This window comes from Equus przewalskii, chromosome 3, assembly GCF_037783145.1.
Source record: "Equus przewalskii isolate Varuska chromosome 3, EquPr2, whole genome shotgun sequence".
Taxonomy (NCBI): Eukaryota; Metazoa; Chordata; class Mammalia; order Perissodactyla; family Equidae; genus Equus; species Equus przewalskii.
In genome coordinates, this window is record NC_091833.1 from 78922109 (window position 1) to 78944139 (window position 22031).

Here is a 22031-nt window from a genome sequence, read left to right on the forward strand (position 1 = left end):
AGGGGCTGGCCCGGTGGCACAGCAGTTAAGTTCGCATGTTCTGCTTCTCAGCAGCTTGAGGTACACTGGTTCGGATCCTGAGTGCAGACATGGCACCGCTTAGCGAAAGCCATGCTGTGGTAGGTGTCCCACGTATAAAGTAGAGGAAGATGGGCATGGATGTTAGCTCAGGGCCAGTCTTCCTCAGCAAAAAGAGGAGGATTGGCAGTAGTTAGCTCAGGGCTAATCTTCCTCAAAAAAAATAAAAAGAATGAAAGTAGACCATTATCTTACACCATACACAAACATTAGCTCAAAGTGGATTAAAGACTTGAGTGTGTGACATGAAACCATAAAACTTTTAAAAGAAAACATAGGCAGTATGCTCTTTGACATGGATCTTAGCAGCATATTTTCAAATACCATATCTGACTGGGCAAAGGAAACAAAAGAAAAAATGGACAAATGGGGCTACATTAAACTAAAAAACTTCTGCATAGCAAAGGAAACCATCAACAAAACGAAAAGACAACCTAACACCTGGGAGAAGATATTTGCAAACCATACATCTGATAAGAACTCATACATCTCAACAACAAGAAAATTAACAATCCAATTAAAAAATGGGCAAAAGATCGGAACAGACATTTCTCTGAAGAAGGTATATGTCAGATGGCTGACAGGCACATGGAAAGATGTTCATTGTCACTAATTATCAGGGAAATGCAAATCAAAACTACAATGAGATATCACCTCACGCCCATCAGAATGGCTATATTTAAGAAGAGTAAAAATAACAAGTCTTGGAGAGGACGTGGAGAAAAGGGAACACTCATACACTGCTAGCAGGAGTGTAAACTGGTGCAGCCACTATGGAAAACAGTATGGAGATTCCCTAAGAAATTAAGAATAGAACTACCATACGATCCAGCTGTTCCACTCCTGGGTATTTATCCAAAGAACATGAAAACACGAATGTGTAAACATGTATGCACCCCTGTATTCACTGCAGCATTATTCACAATAGCCAAGACTTGGAAGCACCAAGGAGTCCATCAAAGGATGAATAAAGAAAGAAGATGTGGTGTATATACACAATGGAATACACCTCAGCCATAAAAAAGGATGAAATCTGGCCATTGGTGACAACATGGATGGAATTTGAGGGTGTTATGCTAGCGAAATAAGTCAGAGGGAGAAAGTCAAATACCATTTGAGCTCACTCATAAATAGAAGATAAAAACAGCAACAAACAAACACATAGAGATGGAGATTGGATTGGTGGTTACCAAAGGAGAAGCAGGGAAGGCTTCTCCTTGAGACAGAGATTGGATTGGTGGTTACCAAAGGAGAAGTGGGGAAGGAAGGGAGCGAAAGGGGTGATTAGGCACATGTGTATGGTGATGGATTGTAATTAGTCTTTGGGTGGTGAGAGTGATGTGATCTACGCAGAAATCAAAATATAATGATATACACCTGAAATTTATATAATGTGATAAACCAATGCTACCTCAATAAAAATTAATAATAAAAAAGTTAAAAAACTGAAAAACAAAAAACAGCTGTTTTATTATTAAAAAAATAAATATCAGGTTATTTTTTAATTGTTTTATTGAGATCATAATAGTTTATAACATTGTGAAATTTTGGTTGTATGTTATTATTTATCAGTCACCGTATATATGTGCCCCTTCAGCCCTTATGTGCACCCCCCAACCTCCCTTACCCTAGCAATCACTAATCTGTTCTCTTTGTCCATGTGGTAGTTTATCTTCCACATGTGTGTGAAATCATGCAGTCTGTCTTTCTCTGTCTGGCTAATTGCGCTTAACATAATACCATCAAGGTCCATCCATGTTGTTGCAAATGGGACAATTTTTTCTTTTTTATGGCTGAGTAGTATTCCATTGTATATACATACCACATCTTCTTTATCTAATTATCAGTCATTGGGCACTTGGGTTGCTTCCACTTCTTGGCTATTGTGAATAATGCTGTAATGAACATAGGAGTGCCTAAGTCTCTTTGAATTGTTTATTTCAAGTTCTTTGGATAAATACCCAGGAGTGGGATAGCCTAACTGTGTGATATTTCTATTTGTAATTTTTTGAGAAATCTCCATACTATTTTCCATAGTGGCTGTACCAGTTTGCATTTCCACCAGCAGTTTGTGAGGGTTCCCTTTTCTCTACATCCTCTCCAACGTTTGTTATTTTTTGTGTTGATAATTATAGCCATTCTAATGGGTGTGAGGTTATATCGTAGTGTAGTTTTGATTTACATTTCCCTGATGATTAGTGATGTTGAACATCTTTTCATGTGCCCATTGGCCATTTGTATATCTTCTTTGGAAAAATGTCTGTTCATATCCTCTGCCTATTTTTTGATTGGGTTGTTTGTTTTGTTGTTGAGTTGTGTGAGTTCTTTATATATTTTGGGGATTAACCCCTTGTCAGATATATAATTTGCAAATATTCTCTCCCGGTTAGCAGGTTGTGTTTTCATTTTGTTCCTGGTTTCAAACTTCAGGTTATTTTTAATAGTCTATTATTCCCATGTTAGTTATTTTCATCTTTTATTTCTTTGAACATTTCATATATAATCAGTTTATATATATATATATTTTTAATCAGTTGATATTTTTAAATTGATAATTCTACTCTTGAAGTCACTGGGATCTGAATCTGCTGTATGGTGCGTCTGCTGACTCATTGATGGCTTGCTTCCTTGTGTGGTTTGTAGTTTTTGGTTATGAGCTCAAATCTGGTAGAATAATCTTTGGTAATTCTACAGACCTAAATCAGGGGTACGTTCCTTCAGAGATGATTTGGCCAGGCTCCTCCTTTGGAGCTAGGGGTCACTAGGGACACTACCAATCTGCGACAGCATTAGCCCACTTCAGTGTTCTGAATTAACATAGGAGTCTCAGGTTCAACTCGCCCTCCTTGAAGGGGACCCAAGGCCAAATTTCTGGATACCAATGCAGAAGTCAGTAGTTTCCCCAAGGCAGCCCCAGCTTTCTGTTGGTTTATTATCCAAAGACTGGTTTCAGCTCATGGTTCGGTCTGTGTTTTAGTTTTTTTGCCTGTACAGATTTTCTTACTTTCTTACAAGCCAACAATGAACTAAAAAGTAAGGTTATTATCACATATCTGATTGTAACGTCACTGTGTATTATTGTAGCAAGAGGCCTTATCATAGTGTATAGCCTAGTATTACTCCAAGACGCTGCAGTCCACTTTTAATTATAGCCCCTCAATAATCTCTGTTGTTAAGAAAACAAAACATGTGGCATAATAATTTTGAGAATTTTGAATGACATGCTTTCGTGGGGAAAACACTGTAAGTTACAGAGATTAGTCCCATATGAGGAAAGAACTGTTGCTCTCTCCTCTTGGTTTTGGTGGCCAGTATAATCAATGCAAAACTTAACATTTAGCACTGTCTTTATCCTAGATTACCAGGTATTTTTACACGGTTTTTAAATAAAATTGAAACCCAAGTCAAGTGTTTTGGTTCGCTTACCAGATTACAGATATGGACCCGTTTATTAAGTAGCATCTGGAAATGCCTAGGAGCAACTGACCAGCTGGATATATTGAAATGTGACTGTGTTTTAGGGCTGGAATTTTTTGACTAGTTATTTATACTTTGTTCATGTCAGTGTTCCTGCTCAAAATTTGGTTGGTTATCCATAAGTTAGCTTTGTTTCCCCATTATTGTTCAAGTTCAGCTGGATCAGTTACCATGAGATGGTAACCGACAAATGAATGAAACACGTGCCCTGGACATGGTAGCCAAATGGGAAAATCATGTACAAAAATAATTACAGTGCAGTGGGCTAAGCGCTAGTGTAGAAGAAGATAGAAATTATGGGGATGTGTAGGGGGGAGCATCTATGCCTGTGATGCTGAGGATCTGATCAGTCTGGGAAGACTTCACAGAGGAGGGGATGTGTAAATTGGTTATTAAAGAATAAGGGGGAATTACCAGGTAGAGAAGAGGGAGAATGAGGAATTCTAAGCAAAGGGCTTGTTATTAGAGCAGGTTAGGATGGTTTTTCAGAGGAAGAGATGGTTAGTAGTAGAATATACTCATCTTCTTACATGGGGTAAAAGCATTGGCTTAGTGTTTTACAAAATCACAGCTCTTCTATTCCTCCTATTCGTCCCCCAGCCCCCTTTTCCCAAATGCCACTAAATTCTTCATCTTGTTATGTGGACCTAGATTATAAAGAATCCAGTATGTGGAGATTCTTCCTTTGTGGGCATCTTTGATATTACATTATCTTCTGATCCTCAGAATATAATCTGTGGTCCAGCTAGCATCTTCAAGCCAGATGAAAAGGCTGCATACTGTGTGATTCCAATTATATGACATTGTGTGAAAGGCAAAACTAGAGAGACAATAAAAAGATCGGGGGCCCGCCCCGTGGCTGAGTGGTTAAGTTCAAACGCTCCACTTCGGCAGCCCAGGGTTTTGCTGGTTTGGATCCTGGGCGCGGACATGGCACTGCTCATCAAGCCATGCTGAGGCGGCATCCCACATAGCACAACCAGAGGCACTCACAACTAGAATATACAGCTATGTACTGGGGGGCTTTGGGGAGAAGAAGAAGAAGAAGAAAAGAAAAAAAAAAGATTGGCAACAGATGTCAGCTCAGCTGCCAATCTTTAAAAGAAAAGATCAGTGGTTGCCAGGGATAAGGAGTTTGGCAATAAATGACTAGGCAGAGCAGAGAGCATTTTTAGGGCAGTGAAAATACTCTATATGATATTACAATGATGGATACATGTCGTTATACTTTTGTCCAAACCCACAGAATGTACACCACCAAGAGTGAATCCTAAGGTAAACTGTGGACTTTGGGTAATTATGATGTGTCAATGTAGGTTCATCCTTGGTTAAAAACAAAAAAGTACCAGTCTGGTAAGTGATGTTGATAATGGGAAGGCCATGCATGTGTGGTGGCAGGGAGCACATGGGAAATATCTGTACCTTCCTATCAATTTAGTTGTAAACCTAAAACTGCTCTTAAAAGATAAAGTCTTTTTTAAAATATCACATAAACATGCTGTATTTTTTATTGCTAAAATGGACTCATTAGGTAAGTTTTGTTTGAAGTGAGGATGAATTTGTAATCTAAAATCATAATTATGATCATTATTGTTATTTCCTGACTATTAGTCCTGGACCATGGCTGCAATCCAGAATGCTTCCTAGCTTCCAAATTCCCTGACTCTACAATGGTAATTGTTTTCTGTATTGGTTTCCTATTGCTGCTGTAGCAAATTAGCACAAAGTCAGTGGCTTAAAATAACACAAATTTATTATCTTACAGTTCTGGAGGTCGGAAGTTGAAATGGCACTTGCAGAGCTAAAATCAAGGTGTTGGCAGAGCTGCATTTTTTCTGAAGTCTCCAGGAAGGAAAACAGTACCCTGCCTTTTCCACCTTCTAGAGGCTGCCTGCATTCCTTGGCTTGTGGCCTCTTTCTCCATCTTCAAAGTGTGTCACTCCAACCTCTGCCTCTCTTGTCACATATCTTTGCTCTAACTTTGACTCACTTGCTTCCCTCTTCTAAGAACCCTCATGGTTACATTGGCCCCATATGAATAATCCAAGATAATCTCCCCATCTCAACATCCTTTTGCTATATAAGGTAACGTGGTTGTAGGTTCTGGGGATTAGGACCTGGACATCTTTGAGGGCTCGTTGTTCTGTCGTCTGGATGGTCTGCATGCTTGATTTTCTATTCTGGACAATTTAGTCCATCTCCAAACTTTGGTTTCCTTATCAGTAAAATAAGGAAAATAATATCTCACTTTTAGGGATTAAAATTAAATGTTTATATATATATATATATATATATATTATATCCAACTCGATAAATGTTGAATAGCTGGTGCTAGTTTTGAACTTGGAGGTTCAGTGAAAGTGCTAGACTCTAGAGCAGCACTGTCCAATAGAAATAAAATATGAGCCACAATGTAAGCCACATAATTTAAATCTTTAAATAGCTACATTAAAAAATATGGGTGAAATTAATGTTAACAATATGTTTGTTTAATAAAATATATACAAAATATTATTTCAATAAGAAACAAGAAATTATGAGATACATTACTTTTTTTCCCCAGTAAATCTTCAAAATCTAGTATATTTTTTCACTTACAATACAGCTCAATTTGAACTAGCCATATTTCAAGTACTTACCAGCTACATGTGGTTAGTAGCTGCCATATTGGACAGTGCAGGCCTAGAATAATCGCTCTCATTTCCTAAGTAAAAAGTACTTCACAGCACTTGTCCAACACTGATTCTTTCATTCAAAATGTTTACAGATAGATCTGACTCTTGAAAGGTCAAGCTGAGGGAGTTTATTCATTTAGCTAACAAATACTTATTGACCACCTTTGCAACTATATGTGTACTTAAGATAATTTCAGACAGTGATAAAGGCTATGAAGATCATATAACGGCTTAATGAGTGACTGGGACTAGAAATGGGATAGAAGGCATGCTACTTTAGGCAGCAGGGAAGAGCTCTAAGATGTGGACAGTTGAGTTGAAACCTGAATCATGGGCCAGAACCCTCTCATCAGCTCAATGAATTTCCACCATGGAAAGACCTACAAAAGAGCCTTCCAAACAGACGGAACAGCAAGTGCAAAGGCCCTAATATGGGAACAGCATGGAGTAACTGAGGAACTGAATGGTGACCATTGTGGCTGGAGCAAACTGCAGGAAGGGAGGGAAGCCCCAGAAAGGCTTTCTATGCCAGATTACTGCCCAACTACCACTGAACCAGAAATTTAACCATTAAAAGGTCATCTCACTTCCTCTTAGATTCTGCCCCCCTTCTCCTCTTTTACAATGTGGACTTCTCTTAGAAGAGTTCAGCCACCCATCCATTCATTTCTTAGAGAAGGAATGGCCCCTGTACTGGTGCTAGGAAGAAGCCAGTGAGTTCTGAGTACTTGGTGGGGTCAAAGGAGGGGCAAAGTCAGAGAAAGGAAAGTGGAGACCACTAAAGGCGAATCGCTGCCTTCATGATTATGCCTTTGGGTCCCCAGTCTGGCACCCAGGCCTTTTCTAGAGTTTGTTCAAACTTCCCATCTGGAACAGAGATGCAGAATTGCTTCCAAATAAGATGGCCCAGCATGCTGAGATTCTGGCTGGGATCCTTCTAGGAGAGAGGGCCCTGGGGCCTTGTCCCGGCTCCACTGGGCTCACAGGTTTTTGCAGGCAGGTCATGGGTGCAAGGAACGGTGCTTTGTTACTGAATAGAATTTCTGCATTGCTGGCCACTCTCATAAGGGAGCTTGAGGCCTTGGACGCTGCAGCGCCCTTCTCCTTCTTATTTCCTGTCAAGTGATACGAAAAGTGTTGAAATAAGACTTAAGAAAACTATTCTGGTTTTCACAGACAACCGTTAAGCTGGCCTGCTTTGCTGGTGCCTCTACCACCTTTATCTTCTCCTCCCCATTCAGTAGTCTTTGCTCTGTGGATCCTGGAAGTCAAATTCTATCACAGGCTTGGAAGTGCAGTATCACATTCTCCATTAAGATAGCTAAAATTTACATTTCATCTTCTCATATATCCCCTGGTTTGCCAAAATGTAGTTCCTTTGCTGAACTCAGCAAAATGACATCATTTGAGTTGCCTGCTAAGAGTTGTGAAATTGTTGCTTAGCTAGATTAAAAGGAAAGCAGGCAAGCATGGAAGGAAGGGGGGAAAAAGGTGGGTTTTTAGATAATGTATACATTCTGTGGAATATTTTGTTATTAGAGTAGAATTTACTGAGATCTCAAAGAGTGGGCACGTTGAGTTGGCGCTGATGGGAGGAGTGTGAATATTTTTATACGGGCTTTGGAAAGCCCAGCGTTGACCTGTTTTTATTATTTTTATTGGCTCCCTTGATGATAGACAAACTGGCCTAACCTGGGGCCAACAGAACCAGCAGGAAATCTAGGTCACGGATAGTTGCGTTTTAAAAACTCCAGTTTTTAGAGTCTGCTCAATCGTAGTAATTGATTGATGATAACATGGCAAAAAGAGCTCTTAAATCATTAAAGGTGGCCAGATAAAGACAAATGGCTGGAGATTTTTTTGGATGCACACTTCCCAACTCCCCGTGGCGTTCTGTTCTGCTCTGAAGTAGCTTGTCCCTCATTTCATGCAACTTATGGCCCAGCTGGCCTGTTTACAGAAAACAGCCTCTTAAACTTGGCAGTTCTGTTTGAAGCACGGAGTAACATCATTTCCCGAGAGAGGAGGAAAAAACATTACAAAAAAAGTTTCTATTCCCTCTAAAACATGTGTGTGTTTTAAATTGGACAGCCATTGAAAGTTGTTTTTTCTTTCTCTGAAATCAAGGCCCTAGTCTTTACCTATAGCTGAAGCTAAGTGTAGCCAAATAAAAAATTAGATTATTTGATAGATTCTGTAAGCTTCTTCTATTTTCCTGTTCATGCTAATCTGTAATAAGAACTCTAAGTAGATAGCTCTGTTGTTCCCAGGACACAGGAAATGTGGCCTGGTACAATGGCATTTTGAAAAGTTTTTCATTGAAGTAAAATATAATAAGGAAAAGTACAGCTCAATGAATTTTTAATAACTGAAGACATCTTTGTAATCAGCACCCAGGTCAAGAGACAGACTATTACCAGCTACCCTGGAAACCTACTTTCTGCCGCCTCCCTCCTACGCCCTCCTTCTAAGCAGTAGGGACTTCTAAAAACATAGATTAGTTTTCCCTGATTTTTGTATTTTATAGAAATGGAATCACATATGTTCTTTTTCTATGTCTCCTTTCATTCAACATTATATTTGTGAGGTTCATCCGTATCGTTATTTTGTGAAATTATAGATTATTCTTTTTAGTTGTACTGTAGTATTCCATCGTGTGACTATATCACAGTTTTTCTCTAATGGCACTTTTAGCAGGAGAGAAAGTTTGTAGAATCTGTGTTCACTTCCACTGAGGACTTCACCATTTCTCAGTGCCAGGGAATCATTTGCCCACAGATGCAGAAGGCCAGTGAGTTCCAAGTGCCCCTTAGAAGGATGAATTTTAGGAAACACATTCATACTTTGAGATGAGTCCCTCTGTGTTACTTCACATCTGCTTGCTCTCACTATTAAATCTTGTTGATACATTCTTCTAACTATCTAACCATTGTTTTGCTCTCTCCAGAATCTTTCCATTCATTCTGGTCCCCTTTCTCACTGTTCTGAGCTTAGACATCCCCCTTCCTGAAATATTTACATGCATCCCATTCTTACATTGCTCTCCAATTCTGCCATCTCCATGATCTTTGAACCACCACCTCCTGCTTTGAGCCTCCATCCAAAAACCTTGGAATAATTCGAGACTGTTTTCTTTCTCTCACACTCTGCATCCAATCCATCAGCAAACTGTGCTGGCTTTAGCTTCAAAATATTTCCAAATTCCACCAGTTCACACTACCTCCGATGTGCCTGCTTCAGTCAAGCCCCATTGTTTCTCGCTTGGATTAGTGAAATTGCTTGTCTCCCTGCTTCTTCCCTTGCTCCTCCGTAGTCTGTTCTCTTCACCACAGCCTGAGTGATAGCCTTTTAAAACATAAATCCAATTATATCATTCCTCTGCTCAAAATTCCTTTCATCCTGGAAGAAAGGCAAAGGTTCTAACAATGGGCTATGTGGCCCTGAATGATCTCTACCCTTCTCTGCCTTGTGTCTTACCACCTTCCCACTTCCTGTGCAAAGGGAGCTGAGCCTGTCTATATGACTTCCACATCGTTGATCTACCATCCTCTTCCTGCTTCTTCTCATCTGAAGTGCATGCCATAGTGCCAATCTACTGTCTTTAAATCAGCAGCTCCAGGAGACCATTTCCACCCTCTTTGATGACTTCAGTATCTGATTCTTTTTTGTGCATATCTCTTCAGCACATCCCATCTTTTTTTCGCTACAATGGAAAACTATGCTGTTTTTACAGGACATACTGGGTTGCTAGCTACGTAGAACCGGACCAGTGGCACTGACTGCTCTAGGCCCCATCTGGCTGTCACTTGGGCTTGGGGTAGGAGTGTAAACATGGCATGATGACATCCTGGATGGGAAGTTCTGCCATAATTCTATATATCCCTCCACCAGAGGTTTTTAACCTTGAATGAGGTTTTGGGGCTAGTCATCTACCACACCAGGGGACTCTAAAGAGCTGTAAGTTAGTAGATCTCCTCTGATATGTTAAGTTGGCCTATAGCTGCTCTTGCTCTTATCTGATTTAGCTCATCTGCTGGGTTCCCTTGATGATTTGTCCTAGTCAGAATCATGGTATCATACCGTCTCAAGGGGCTGGATTCCCCTTTCCCGCAAACTCTGGTTGCCTCTGACTGGGAAGCCCTGGAGAGGAAATGTGTAGTGGATCAGATGTAGATTTTGGAGAAAGACCGTCTTGAGTTTGATCCTAGCTCAACCATTCACCAGCTGATGTCCTTGACAAGTTGCCTTTCTCAACCTCAGTTTATTCCTCTGAAATAATAATACCTATGTTACAGGGTAATCAGGAGGATTAAATGGGATAATATATAATTATATATCTGTAAATGTCCATTTGTCTTTTCTTTTTCTGAGGTCAGCTCCTTCATTATAGAGATAAATATACTTTTGATACTCTGTTCAAAGGACGAGCTGGGGGCTGAAAATACCATTAGGAATAAGATCAAGGATTTTTCAGTCTTAGAAGGAAGCTAGACATGAATAAACAATTAAATTCAGGGTGATAAGAGCCATGGTAGTGAAAAATATAGGCTTCTCAGGAATCACAAAGTAGACACATTTAACACATCTGGGGAGAGTCAGAGGAGATAATGCTTGAGTTGAATTGTGAGACCAGGTGGAAAAGAGAGAAAAAAACATTCCAGGCAGAGAGATAAGCATGCACAAAAGCACAAAGGCAAATGCAAGTAGTTCAACAAAGCTGAAATGTAGCCTGTAGGGAGAGGATTCATGATGGATGAGGCTGAACAGTTAATTGGGGCTATGAAGGTAAAGAAATGCATATGTCATGTAAAGCCTTTATCTTGAAGGCAGTAGAAACCATGAAATAATTTTAAAGAGATCAAAGTTTTGGTTTAGAATGAGATAAATCATGGCTAGAGATAACGGTAGTTGCAACTTCGGTGGTAGAGGAAGGAGTAGAGAAGAGGAGATGGAGATATAAAATCCTCAGGACTTGGTGGCTGATTTGATGTGGCAGGGACAAGGGAAAGCTGTGGTAGAGTCCAAGTTTCTGTCTTGGTCAACTGGGAGAATAATGGTACCACAAAATAGTAGAAGGTTTATGGACTAAAGAGCAGATTTGGGGGTAAAAATCTTGATTTCAGTTTTAGGCATGTTGAGTTAAATTTGCCGATGAGATGCACAAAGTCCAATAGGCAGTTCACTGTGTGGGTAGGGAGCAAAGGAGAGAAATTTGGCTGGAGATAGAGATGTATGAGCTATATTAGTTAGTATTCAGATTAAGGTGAGATACCAAAGCAATCCACAAATACAGTGACTCAAACAGGACAGTGTATTTCCCATACATACTGCAGTCTAGAAATTGTTGGGTGCTTCAGTCCAGATGCCACTCAAAACATGGTCCACGGACCGGCAGCATTGGTATCACCTGAGAACTTGTTAGACCTGCAGAATCTTCAGGCCCTGTCCCAAACCTAATGAATCAACACCTGCATTTAACAAGAGCCCCAGGTAATCCACACGCGCATTAAATTTTGAGAGGCTCTGATTTAGGGAAACCATGTTGCATTACCTTCCTCTCAAAGAATACAGTTGAAGCTATCCTACCACCATTTTATCTGCATTTTAGCCGTGAGAAGGGGAAAAGAGGGTAGAAAATAATGAGTTTTCTTGCTAGGATGTGACATTCTTAAATCGATAAATATTGGTATTTACTGTATTAGAAATTAAAACTGAGAAAAATGGAAAATATTCATTTATCAATTTCTTGGAAAATATTAACAAACCTGTTACAAGCTAACATAAGTAACATGTTATGAAAAATAACTCTCTTTCCAAAGCAAAAAAATAAGTGAGCATGGCATTGGTTTATATTTTTGCAAATCTCTTTGATGTCTTACTGAATAGAAAACAGCTGGATTCCCGTATTTGCCTGCTCATTCAGTATGCTGCCATGTGTTGTTTTGGTTGAAGTAGTGAAGAAAATCCAGCCTCGTGAAGATACATAGTTGGAAAAGGGAGGAATATTTTGATAGCGTTTTCAGATGTTTGCAGATATTCTTTCTTGATCCCATACCTAGACTCTGCAGGTACTGATTTCTTAAAGGAAAGTTGTAATATTGAATTGGAAACCATTCCAATAAGCTTTTTGTACTCTTTTACGTTAAAATCCACTCGTCTTTCTTCTATTTTGAATGGATCTTTTGCCTATGCCTGATTTTCTTACATCATCCGTCGGTCATTTGAAAATATTGGCTCACTGAGTTATGTAGATCTTCCAAATGTTGACACAGTTCATTATGCAATCCAAAATAATCACATTTTAATGTCATTAGAAAAATCTTTATGTACAGAGAATCTGGCAGTGGCAGATACAAGTTTTCCAAAATTGGAATTTTTGCTTAAAAGCCAGAATTTTATCATTGGTAATAAACATGTCAATTGATTTCCTTGAAGGAACAGGATCACTTTGTTCATTTTTGAGGAAATGTTTGCCAAATATCCAAGTCTTAATAATCAGAAATTCTCTGTCCTTCTTTCAAGTAACAATGGTTTTACGTGAGAGAAACAATTAGTTCAGCTCACAACTCAAATAACTGCACATATGTTTTTCCTCAAGATAACCGTTGTACTTTAGTATACAGCTGAGAGCTTTGTGCATAGTTCCTATTTTATTACACAAAATATTAGAGAGACATTTATTTAAGAGTTGAGATTTTGTAAGATTAATAATTTTTACTGCTTCATCAAAGGCATTCTTAAGTAAAACTGACTTTTTAAAAATTCCTGGGGCCGGCCCGGTGGAGTAGTAAAGTTTGCACACTCTGCTTTGGCAGCCTGGGGTTTGCAGATTTGCATCCCTGGTGTGGACCTGCACACAGCTCATCAAGCTGTGGTGGTGTCTCACATACAAAACAGAGGAAGATTGGCATAGATGTTAGCTCAGCAACAATCTCCCTCAAGCAAAAAGAGGAAGATTGGCAACAGGTGTTAGCTCACGGCCAATCTTCATCACCAAAAAGAAAAAAATCCAACTGTGAGTTCATAGCATAGTGGTAAAGAATGTGATCACTGTTAGCACAGTTTGGAGCCACTCTCCTTGATCTGTTAAGGTACCAGCAATCTTACTCACAATTATTTTTGCACTATTAGTACAATGGCAACACAGTGAAAAAGCAAAGAATGTCTTATTCTTTGAGAATAAAAGAATGTATTATTATAAAAATAATTTTGACCTCTTGAAAAGGTCTCTGGAATCTCAGATCTATGGACTACACTTCGAAAGACCTGTCTTATATGGTTATTCTGGACTCAATGAATATTGGCTTATATGAGATTGCATGGTTTGGGACTGACTAGTTCTAAGCGAAAATATTGAGTAGCAAATTTTAAATTCAGTATGTCTCCATGCCTTCCCTTTCTGTGATATCCCTGAAGACGCTCACTGGCTCCTTAGTGGTACAGATGGAACAGGCCCACGGAAGAACCTATTCATCTTTGCTTTTGCTTATTCATTTAGTCATTTGGCAAGTATTTACAGAGCCCTACAATGTACCAGGTTCTCTGCCTGGATTGTGGGCCCTGATACGGTTTCTCATGTCCGACCTCACACAAACCACTTGTATTAATTTCTGTTGCTGCTGTAGCAAATCGCCACAAACTTAGTGGCTTAAAACAACATAAATTTACTATTTTACAATTGTGTAGATCAGAAGTCCGACCCTGGGCTCACTAGACTACAATCAAGGTGTTGGCATCAGCACTGCATTCCTTCTTGGAGGCTCTAGGGGAACATCTGTCTCCCTGCCTTTTCCAGTCCAGAGGCCCCCTGCATTCCTTGGCTTGTGGCTCTCTTCCTCCATCTTCCAAGCCAGCAGCACTGCTTCTCTCTGACCCTTCATCATTTCATCTCTCTCTGACTAGAGCCAGGAAAGGTCCTCTTCTTTAAGAACTCATGTGATTAGACTGGGCCCTCCCAGATAATGCAGGGTGATCTCCCCATCTCAAGATCTGTAACTTAACGCATCTGCAAAGTCTCGTTTGCTCTCGAAGGTAGCATATTTACAGTTCTAGGGAAGAGAGTGTGGATCTTTTTTAGGGGCCGTTATTCTGCGTACCATACACTCTTAGTAAGTGTGCATTAAATATTTGTTGAAGGATTGAAGGAAAGATCCTATTCCCTTGCTCATTTCTGAGATGAGCATACTCCTCCCTGAAAATAGATGTTGATTGATTGACTCAATTGAGGTACCACCTCTTCCAGGATTTAGGTGTTTCTCTGCTGTGTTTCCAAAGTGAATGCCTCACTAAAGCACGTACTTACTGCGTTGTCATGACTGTTTACTCCTACCCCCACTCACCTGTAAGCTCCTTGAATCTCGTGTCTTGCTTTTTTGTTTGTATGCTCAGAGTATAGCAAAGTGCCAGGCATATCGTATGTACACAATAAATATGTGGTGATAAATGCATAAGTGCATCAATGAATTATCCTTACACAGACCAAGTTACATTTTTGCATTTTGCCTGGGACATAAGAAGAAACCCATTCCCGAAAGAAGCAAAGTGCTTTGATGATGGGAATTTAAGGCCTTGAGGCAAGTTTTCTGGTTTTTTTTTTCTGAGGAAGATTAGCTCTGAACTAACATCTGCCTGTTCTCCTCTTTTTTCTGAGGAAGACTGGCCCTGAGCTAATGTCCATGCCCATCTTCCTCTACTTTATATGTGGGACGCCTACCACAGCATGGCGTGCCATACGGTGCCATGCCTGCACCTGGGATCTGAACTGGCGAACCCTGGGCCACTGAAGCGGAACGTGCGTACTTAACCACTGCACCACCGGGCCAGCCCGAGGCAAGTATTAATGCAAGGATGGCAGGTGATGTTTTGGGGCAGAAGGGCCTTAGGCACTGCCTCAGGCCTCCACTGGCAGCATCCCATGAGCCTGACTTTGCTGAAGCTTGAAGGAATCGCAGAGATGGGTTCTCCAGCAACGCCATAGAGTGTCTTAGAGTGGCACTGAGTGTCCGCGGGCTGTGCACCACAGAGTAGCAGGTATGAAGCCAGCCCAGCCTGCACTGCACCCCACGGAAGATGACCTGTTTGCTCCTTGTGCCTGCAAAGGTAGCCAGCACAGAAACTGACTCTGTCTTTGCAGAGGTGCTTTAAGTCAGCCCAAAAGTTGGCTTTTCTAAAGACAACATACATTTTACAGAGGGGCTTTTGTATGGAGTTACTGGGGACTCATTCAAACATAACAGGAGTCCCAGACTGCGGAATAAAAAAAAAGGTTTTGTCACTCCAGACACAGCTCCAGTCTTCCACCTCCTACTAGTAGGCCCATTTATATCAAAATGAATGAGAAATTCAATCCCTGGTACTTTATAAAGAAGCCATTTTTTCCCCTTTGGTTGTGGTTTGCTCTGTGTGTGCTTTTCAACGGCAGTGTTTAATAATGTTTATATTGCCTTTACCCTTTGACTAACTTTGCAGTTAAGTTCCAAGGTGTGGTTTCCCATCCCTCCTTTGAGACTGCTCACTTCCTATTCCTAGAAGGTATTTCATTCCCTTACCTGTCATCTTAATCACTTCTGCTGGGTAAGAAAGGAGTCCATGGAGAGGCTATGTGCCAGGCACTGTGTGTGATTTACTTCTTTTTTTCATTTTTATTTTTTTTGGCCTTTAACATTTTTTTTAATTGAGGTAACATTGGTTTATAACATTATATAAATTTCAGGTGTACATGATTATATTTCAGTTTCTGTATAGACTACATCATGTTCACTACCCAAAGACTAATTACCATCCATCACCACACATGTGCCCTGACACCTCTTTTGCCCTCCTCCCTCCCCACCTTTCCCCTCTGGCAACCACCAGTCTACTCTCTGTATCTATGTGTTTGTTTGTTGTTGTTGTTGTTTTTAATCTTCTACTTATGACTGAGATCCTGTGGTATTTGACTTTCTCCCTCTAGCTTATTTTGCTTAGCATATACCCACAAGCTCCATCCATGTTGTCACAAATGGCAAGATTTTATCTTTTTTATGGCTAAGTAGTATTCCATTGTGTATATATACCACATCTTCTTTATCCATTCATCCCTTGATAGGCACTTAGGTTGTTTCCAAGTCTTGGTTATTGTGAATAATGCTGTAATGAACATAGGGGTGCACGTATCTTTACACATTCGTTTTTAGCGTTCTTTGGATAAATACCCAGAAGCGGAATAGCTGGATCATATGGTAGATCTAGTCTTAATCTTTTGAGGAATCTCCATATTGTTGTCCATAGTGGCTCCACCAGTTTGCACTCCCACTAGCAGTGTATGAGGGTTCCCTTTTCTCCACATCTTCTCCAACACTTGTTACTTTTTGTCTTGTTAATTATAACCATTCTGATGGGTGTGAGGTGATATCTCATTGTACTTTTGATTTGCATTTCCCTAATAATTAGCGATGTTAAACATCTTTTCATGTGCCTATTGGCCATCTGTTTATCTTCTTTGGAAAAATGTCTGTTCAGATCCTTTGCCCACTTTTTAATTGGGTTGTTAGTTTCTTCATTGTTTAGTTGTATGAGTTCTTTATATATTTTGGATATTAATCCCTTATCAGATATATGGTTTGCAAATATCTTTTCATTTCATTGATGGTTTCCTTTGCTTTGCAGGAGCTTTTTAGTTTGATGTAGTCCCATTTGTTTATTTTTTCTTTTGTTTCCCTTGCCTGGTGAGACATGGTATTTAAAAAGTTGCTGCTAAGACCAATGTCAAAGAGCGTACCGCCTATGTTTTCTTCTAGAAGTTTTATGGTTTAATGTCTTAAATTCAAGCCTTTAATCCATTTTGAGTTAATTTTTGTGTATGGTGTAAGATAATGGCCTTACTTTCATTCTTTTGCATGTGGCTGCCCAGTTTTCCCAGCACTGTTTATTGAAGAGACTTTCCTTTCTCCATTGTATGTTCTTGGCTCCCGTGTTGAAATTTAGCTGTCCATCGATGTGTGGGTTTATTTCTGGACTCTTAATTCTGTTCCATTGATCTGTGTTTCTGTTTTTGTGCCAGTACCATGCTGTTTTGATTGCTATGGCTTTGTGGTATATTTTGAAATCAGGGAGTGTGATACCTTCAGCTTTTTTCTTTTTTCTCAAGATTGCTTTGGCTATTTGGAGTCTTTTGTTGTTCCCTATAAATTTTGGGATTCTTTGTTCTGTTTCTGTGAAAAATGTCATTGGGACTTTGATAAAGATTGCATTGAATCTGTAGATTGCTTTGGGAAGTATGGACATTTTAACTATGTTAATTCTTCCAATCCATGAGCATAGAATATCTTTCCATTTCTTTGTGTCTTCTATTTCTTTCAACAATGTTTTATAGTTTTCAGTGTACAGGTCTTTCACCTCTTTGGTTAAATTTATTCCTGTGATTTACTTCTATTATTAAATCTTTAAAACAACCTTATGAAGCAAAATCTATTGTTGTACATCCTCTAATTAAAGTGTTTTCTCCAAAATTAGCCCTCAGGAAAGAGGGCATCCTGTTATGTTTGAGTCTTTACAAAGACTGTCCCATTGTGGGGATTATTCTATTTTAAATCACGAGGTAGTTTAAGCAGTGTCCCAATATTATAAAAATGAGTGCCTATGGAATTTCTTAATATTCAGGTATTTGTGGCATTATTTCCATTTTACAGATGAGGAAACTGAGACTTGGAGTGGTTAGATAACTTGCCCAAGGTCACACAGTTAGTAAGTGGTATAACAGGTACTCAGGTCTGTAGTCTTACTCTCATATCTTTATTATTAATCCTCCTCAGATTCTTTCTTTTGCCTTTAAAAAGGTTTCAATCTAGAGTGGCACTGATATTTTCCTTCCTTCTTGTTGAAATTTCATTCTAAGAGCAGAGAAGATCAGAAAATGGATATACATCCAGTCTGGGGTCATGCTTTTATGCATAGCACTAGAAAGGTCTAGTTCACCTTCTAAACTAAGGTGGCATGGGATTCCCTCTGCTTCATCCTTGCCAGACGATTCCTCTGCCTCCCTTTGCTATTGATGGGCTGATGTTGTTAACCTTGATCTTCTGGCTAAGGTAAAGTCACTCCTCCCTCCCCTTTCCACACACAATATTTTAGAAGCAAGTCACTACATGCAGTCCACACTCAGGAAGTGGAGTGATTAACCTCCATCTCCTGGAGGGGCGAGTATCAACATAAGTTATTTGGAATTCTTATGTAAGGAAGACTTGTTTCTTCTCCTACATTTATTTATTTTTTTAATGCAATCACTTATTTATATCAGTATGGAGTGATACACATTTATTTAGTACTTTGGGTTATAATCCATTGCTACTTTATTTATTTTGTTGCTCAGATGTTCCAGCTTTGGCCACTAGGAGGTCTTCCAATTGTCTCTTGTATCCTTTTGTCATGCCCCCATCCTTTTGTTTTTTTAAGGACTTCCTTACTTTCTGGCATTACAAGATCTTCCAGATTCCTCTTGTATTTTCCCTGGCCCATCCCTAGAATCAGCCATTTCTCCAAGGATCCCTGGTTCCTTATATTTGAGAATGATGTTAGAGACTAAGATCTGACCGCTGGGTGTGCTCATTGCTACTGGGGTGTCACTGCTTCTAGATGCTCTCAGTGGTCAGAGTTAGGAAATATGTGTATGTATATCAGCCCTTTTGTACAGTATCTACAATATTTCCATATCTACATTTGTTTCTACAGTAAAGCTTTTCTATTTTGATCATTTATATTTTGTGTAGCCAACAATGAGAATGTAATTTGCGGACTTCTACCATCAATGGTGACATAAAAAAAAGGGAAAGGGAGAAGAAAGTGAAAATGGAGACCTTGGCATAAATATGACTTAAGAACTCAGTCATCTTCTAGTAGTCATATCGTGTCATTTTAGAGATGAAGAGATCCTAAGAAGTTTGCTGATATTCTAAGAGATTAAGGCACTAGTCAGTGGAACAATCAGGTTTGGAATCTGGCTTTTTAAAATGGAGTCTCGTTGTTTCCACTGAGCTCTCATGCCTCTTTAAGACTGATCAATATTCTTGACTTTGAATTCAACTAAAGTATTTACTTCTTGGGATGGTTTAAGCAGATTAGAATGTAATTTTAGAAATTGATATGCACATGTGTTGCCTAACTAGCAGAAGTCTGCTACTGTCACTAATGAGGGATTTTGCTCTCTAGCCACATATCTTAGATTGACAACTCAAAAAATGATGCTTTGATGACCAGACGTTTGGGAGTGAATCTTTTCAAATGATTATGATGATTATCCGACCCTGTTTTATTTTTTATAACTATCTTTTAAAACAATCCTTTTGCTCTGGGGAGAGAATCATAGGGCTCCTATAAGATAGACACTTGATGTGTACACTTGCATTTTAGAAATGGGATATAGAGCAATGAAAGAGTCTGCTTAATGTCATCCAAGGAGTTGGCAATAGGGTAAAGAGTAAAAATGAAAGCTGCAGACCCCACGGTCCCTCCTTTAACAGGCCAACCACACAGCTCCTTTCTTTTAAATTGCTCTTGGCAGCCTGTAAAGCAAAGAAAGAACACTTGAAGGTTCCTCTCAAGAGACTCCTGAAGCTATAGGACAGTTCTACGATGCCTTCAAACCTTTCAGCCATTTCCTTTGAGAAGTGGGTGTGTTTATACTGGATAAATCGCGTCTTGTCACTGTGTAACAGCAAAATCTCTGTTCTGTTCTTTTCCATTTGTACCTTATTTTTTCCAAAGACTTACCATTTTATTTTGCGTGGTACATTGTGAACATCCAAGATCTTTAGTGGAAATAAATGGTAACAGCTGTTTTTTGTGTACCAAATAATGTAACTGTGAACTTTAACCTTGAGATGATATATCCAAATTTTTCCAGGTGTAGAAATGACTTGACTAGAAAAGCTCATTTTGGATAGTCCTCCCAATATAGAATCACATTCAGCTGCTTGCTATCAACTTCTTTCAGAAGAAGAGTTTCTATAGGTCTTTCTTTATTCCAGTACTCCCTTCTTAAAATGGCTTTTCCTCTTTAAAATTGTGCATATCCACACACATGCACACCCTAAAGCCCTGTCTTCCTTTCCTGCTTTGTTTTTCTCCATAGGACTTACCACCATCTAATATACTATGTATTTTACTTCTTTAGCTTTTTAATTGTCTATTTCCCCAAACTAGTGCATAAGGTCTCTGAGAGCAGGGATGTATTTTGTTCACTGCTGTATCCCCAGACCCAGAATGGTACCCAGAACATGGTAGATGCTCAATGAGCACTTCTGAATGAACGATGTGAAAGTTGCAAGTTGTGATCATTTGGCTCCTGATTTTAATGCAGATAGTTGAGTTTTATTTTATAGGATTATTTTATATTATAGATGAAATTAAATCGCATTATTTAAAATGGGGATTTATCTACTCACCAAAAATCTCAGAACTTGTACTAGAAATGTGTTTAATTCCTTGGAAGTCATGCAGTTACTCCAGTAATGCAATACTGTTATCGCATGCAAGGCATTTTGAAATCTCTGCTAAATGTCGCTCGAGAAATTGGTGGAAGACCTAAAAGCAAAAAGTTTTGAAAATTTTAAGGTGAATTACCTTTAGGCTCACCCAAAGATATCTTGAACCCTAAGTGACATTACCAGTTTGATCCCCTATTCTAGTTACCAGAGTAGCAGAAAATTTTTTGTTGTTATAAAGAAAACTTATTTTGACTAATATTTGCCAATAAAGAGAATATTAAAAAGAATATGCTATAAAATTCAAGGTAATTTCTCTGAAGGAGTGTCAGCATTCATTTGGATGTATAGATGCTGGCATGTTTTTATTTTTAATCATATTACTTTACAAATATATAATTTTTATTTAAAATTTGTAGTGTGTGAAGTACTTATATTTTTATTTTTAAAAGTAGAGTTGTCTTATTTGTTTAAGCAACATGTAAGATAATAAAAAAGGGTCTACAACTTGACTAGCCGTTTCATAAATTAGATCTTTCAAAAAAATACTCTAATGCTCAACCTCTGGCAGTGTTCTCTCTAGGACAAGAAACAAATAACAAGTGATCTAGTCAGTGAACATCACAGACTTGTTTGCAAGCTATCTTTGGACTGACGTAGTGCATAAATTATGTCTTTGCACAAGATCGACATGTTTTCATATTCCCGCCTTTTATTTCAGAGCGTTGGGGAGTCGACAATGTCTGTTGTGTTGAGTCAGCTGCTACCCATGATTAAGCCTTCACACCAGAGGACCAAGGATGACTACTGCCCTGAAGAGCTGTTGATCCTGCTGATATATATTTATTCTGTCAGTGGAGAGTTCACAGCGGACAAAAACCTGGGTGAAGCTGAAGAAAACGTGAAGAAAACATTGGCTCAGGTATTTTGTGAGGAGTCTGAACTGTCACCTTTGCTGCAAAAAATCACAGGTGAGTGTTTAACAAAGATAAACGTCACTGATACGGAAAACAGGTTTAAAAGTAAAGGCTATTTCAGGAGGAGGAGGCAACCATCTTCACTGGAGCTGTTTGGAATTTCATGAGGCCTGATGAATGCTAGTCAGCCTTTGGCATTGGAGGTTTTCATGGCGGTATTCTTTTTTTCCAGTTGTGGTAGTGAAGTGGCATTCTAGTTGCATGTCAGAATTCATATTCCTTAGAGTATAAGCCTCGTAAAATAGCAAAATACTCGTAAGGCATAATATCTTTAAGGAAAAATAAAGAGTAGTGCATCCTATTCAAATGGGTTCTGTTGACATATTCCCTCTGAGACTGTCGTTCCAAACTTTAAAAAGGTTCCC

At 39.1% G+C, this 22031-nt stretch overlaps 1 protein-coding gene across 2 annotated transcripts in view; it reads left to right on the plus strand.

Annotated features, from left to right (window-relative positions):
• Nucleotides 1-22031, plus strand: part of SCFD2 (sec1 family domain containing 2) — a 392912-nt gene that overhangs the window by 136768 nt on the left and 234113 nt on the right. For both annotated transcript variants that reach the window (XM_070614946.1, XM_070614947.1), the window contains exon 5: nucleotides 21411-21660. In XM_070614946.1, the coding sequence (XP_070471047.1) occupies nucleotides 21411-21660 (250 nt within the window). The remainder of the gene's footprint in view (nucleotides 1-21410; nucleotides 21661-22031) is intronic.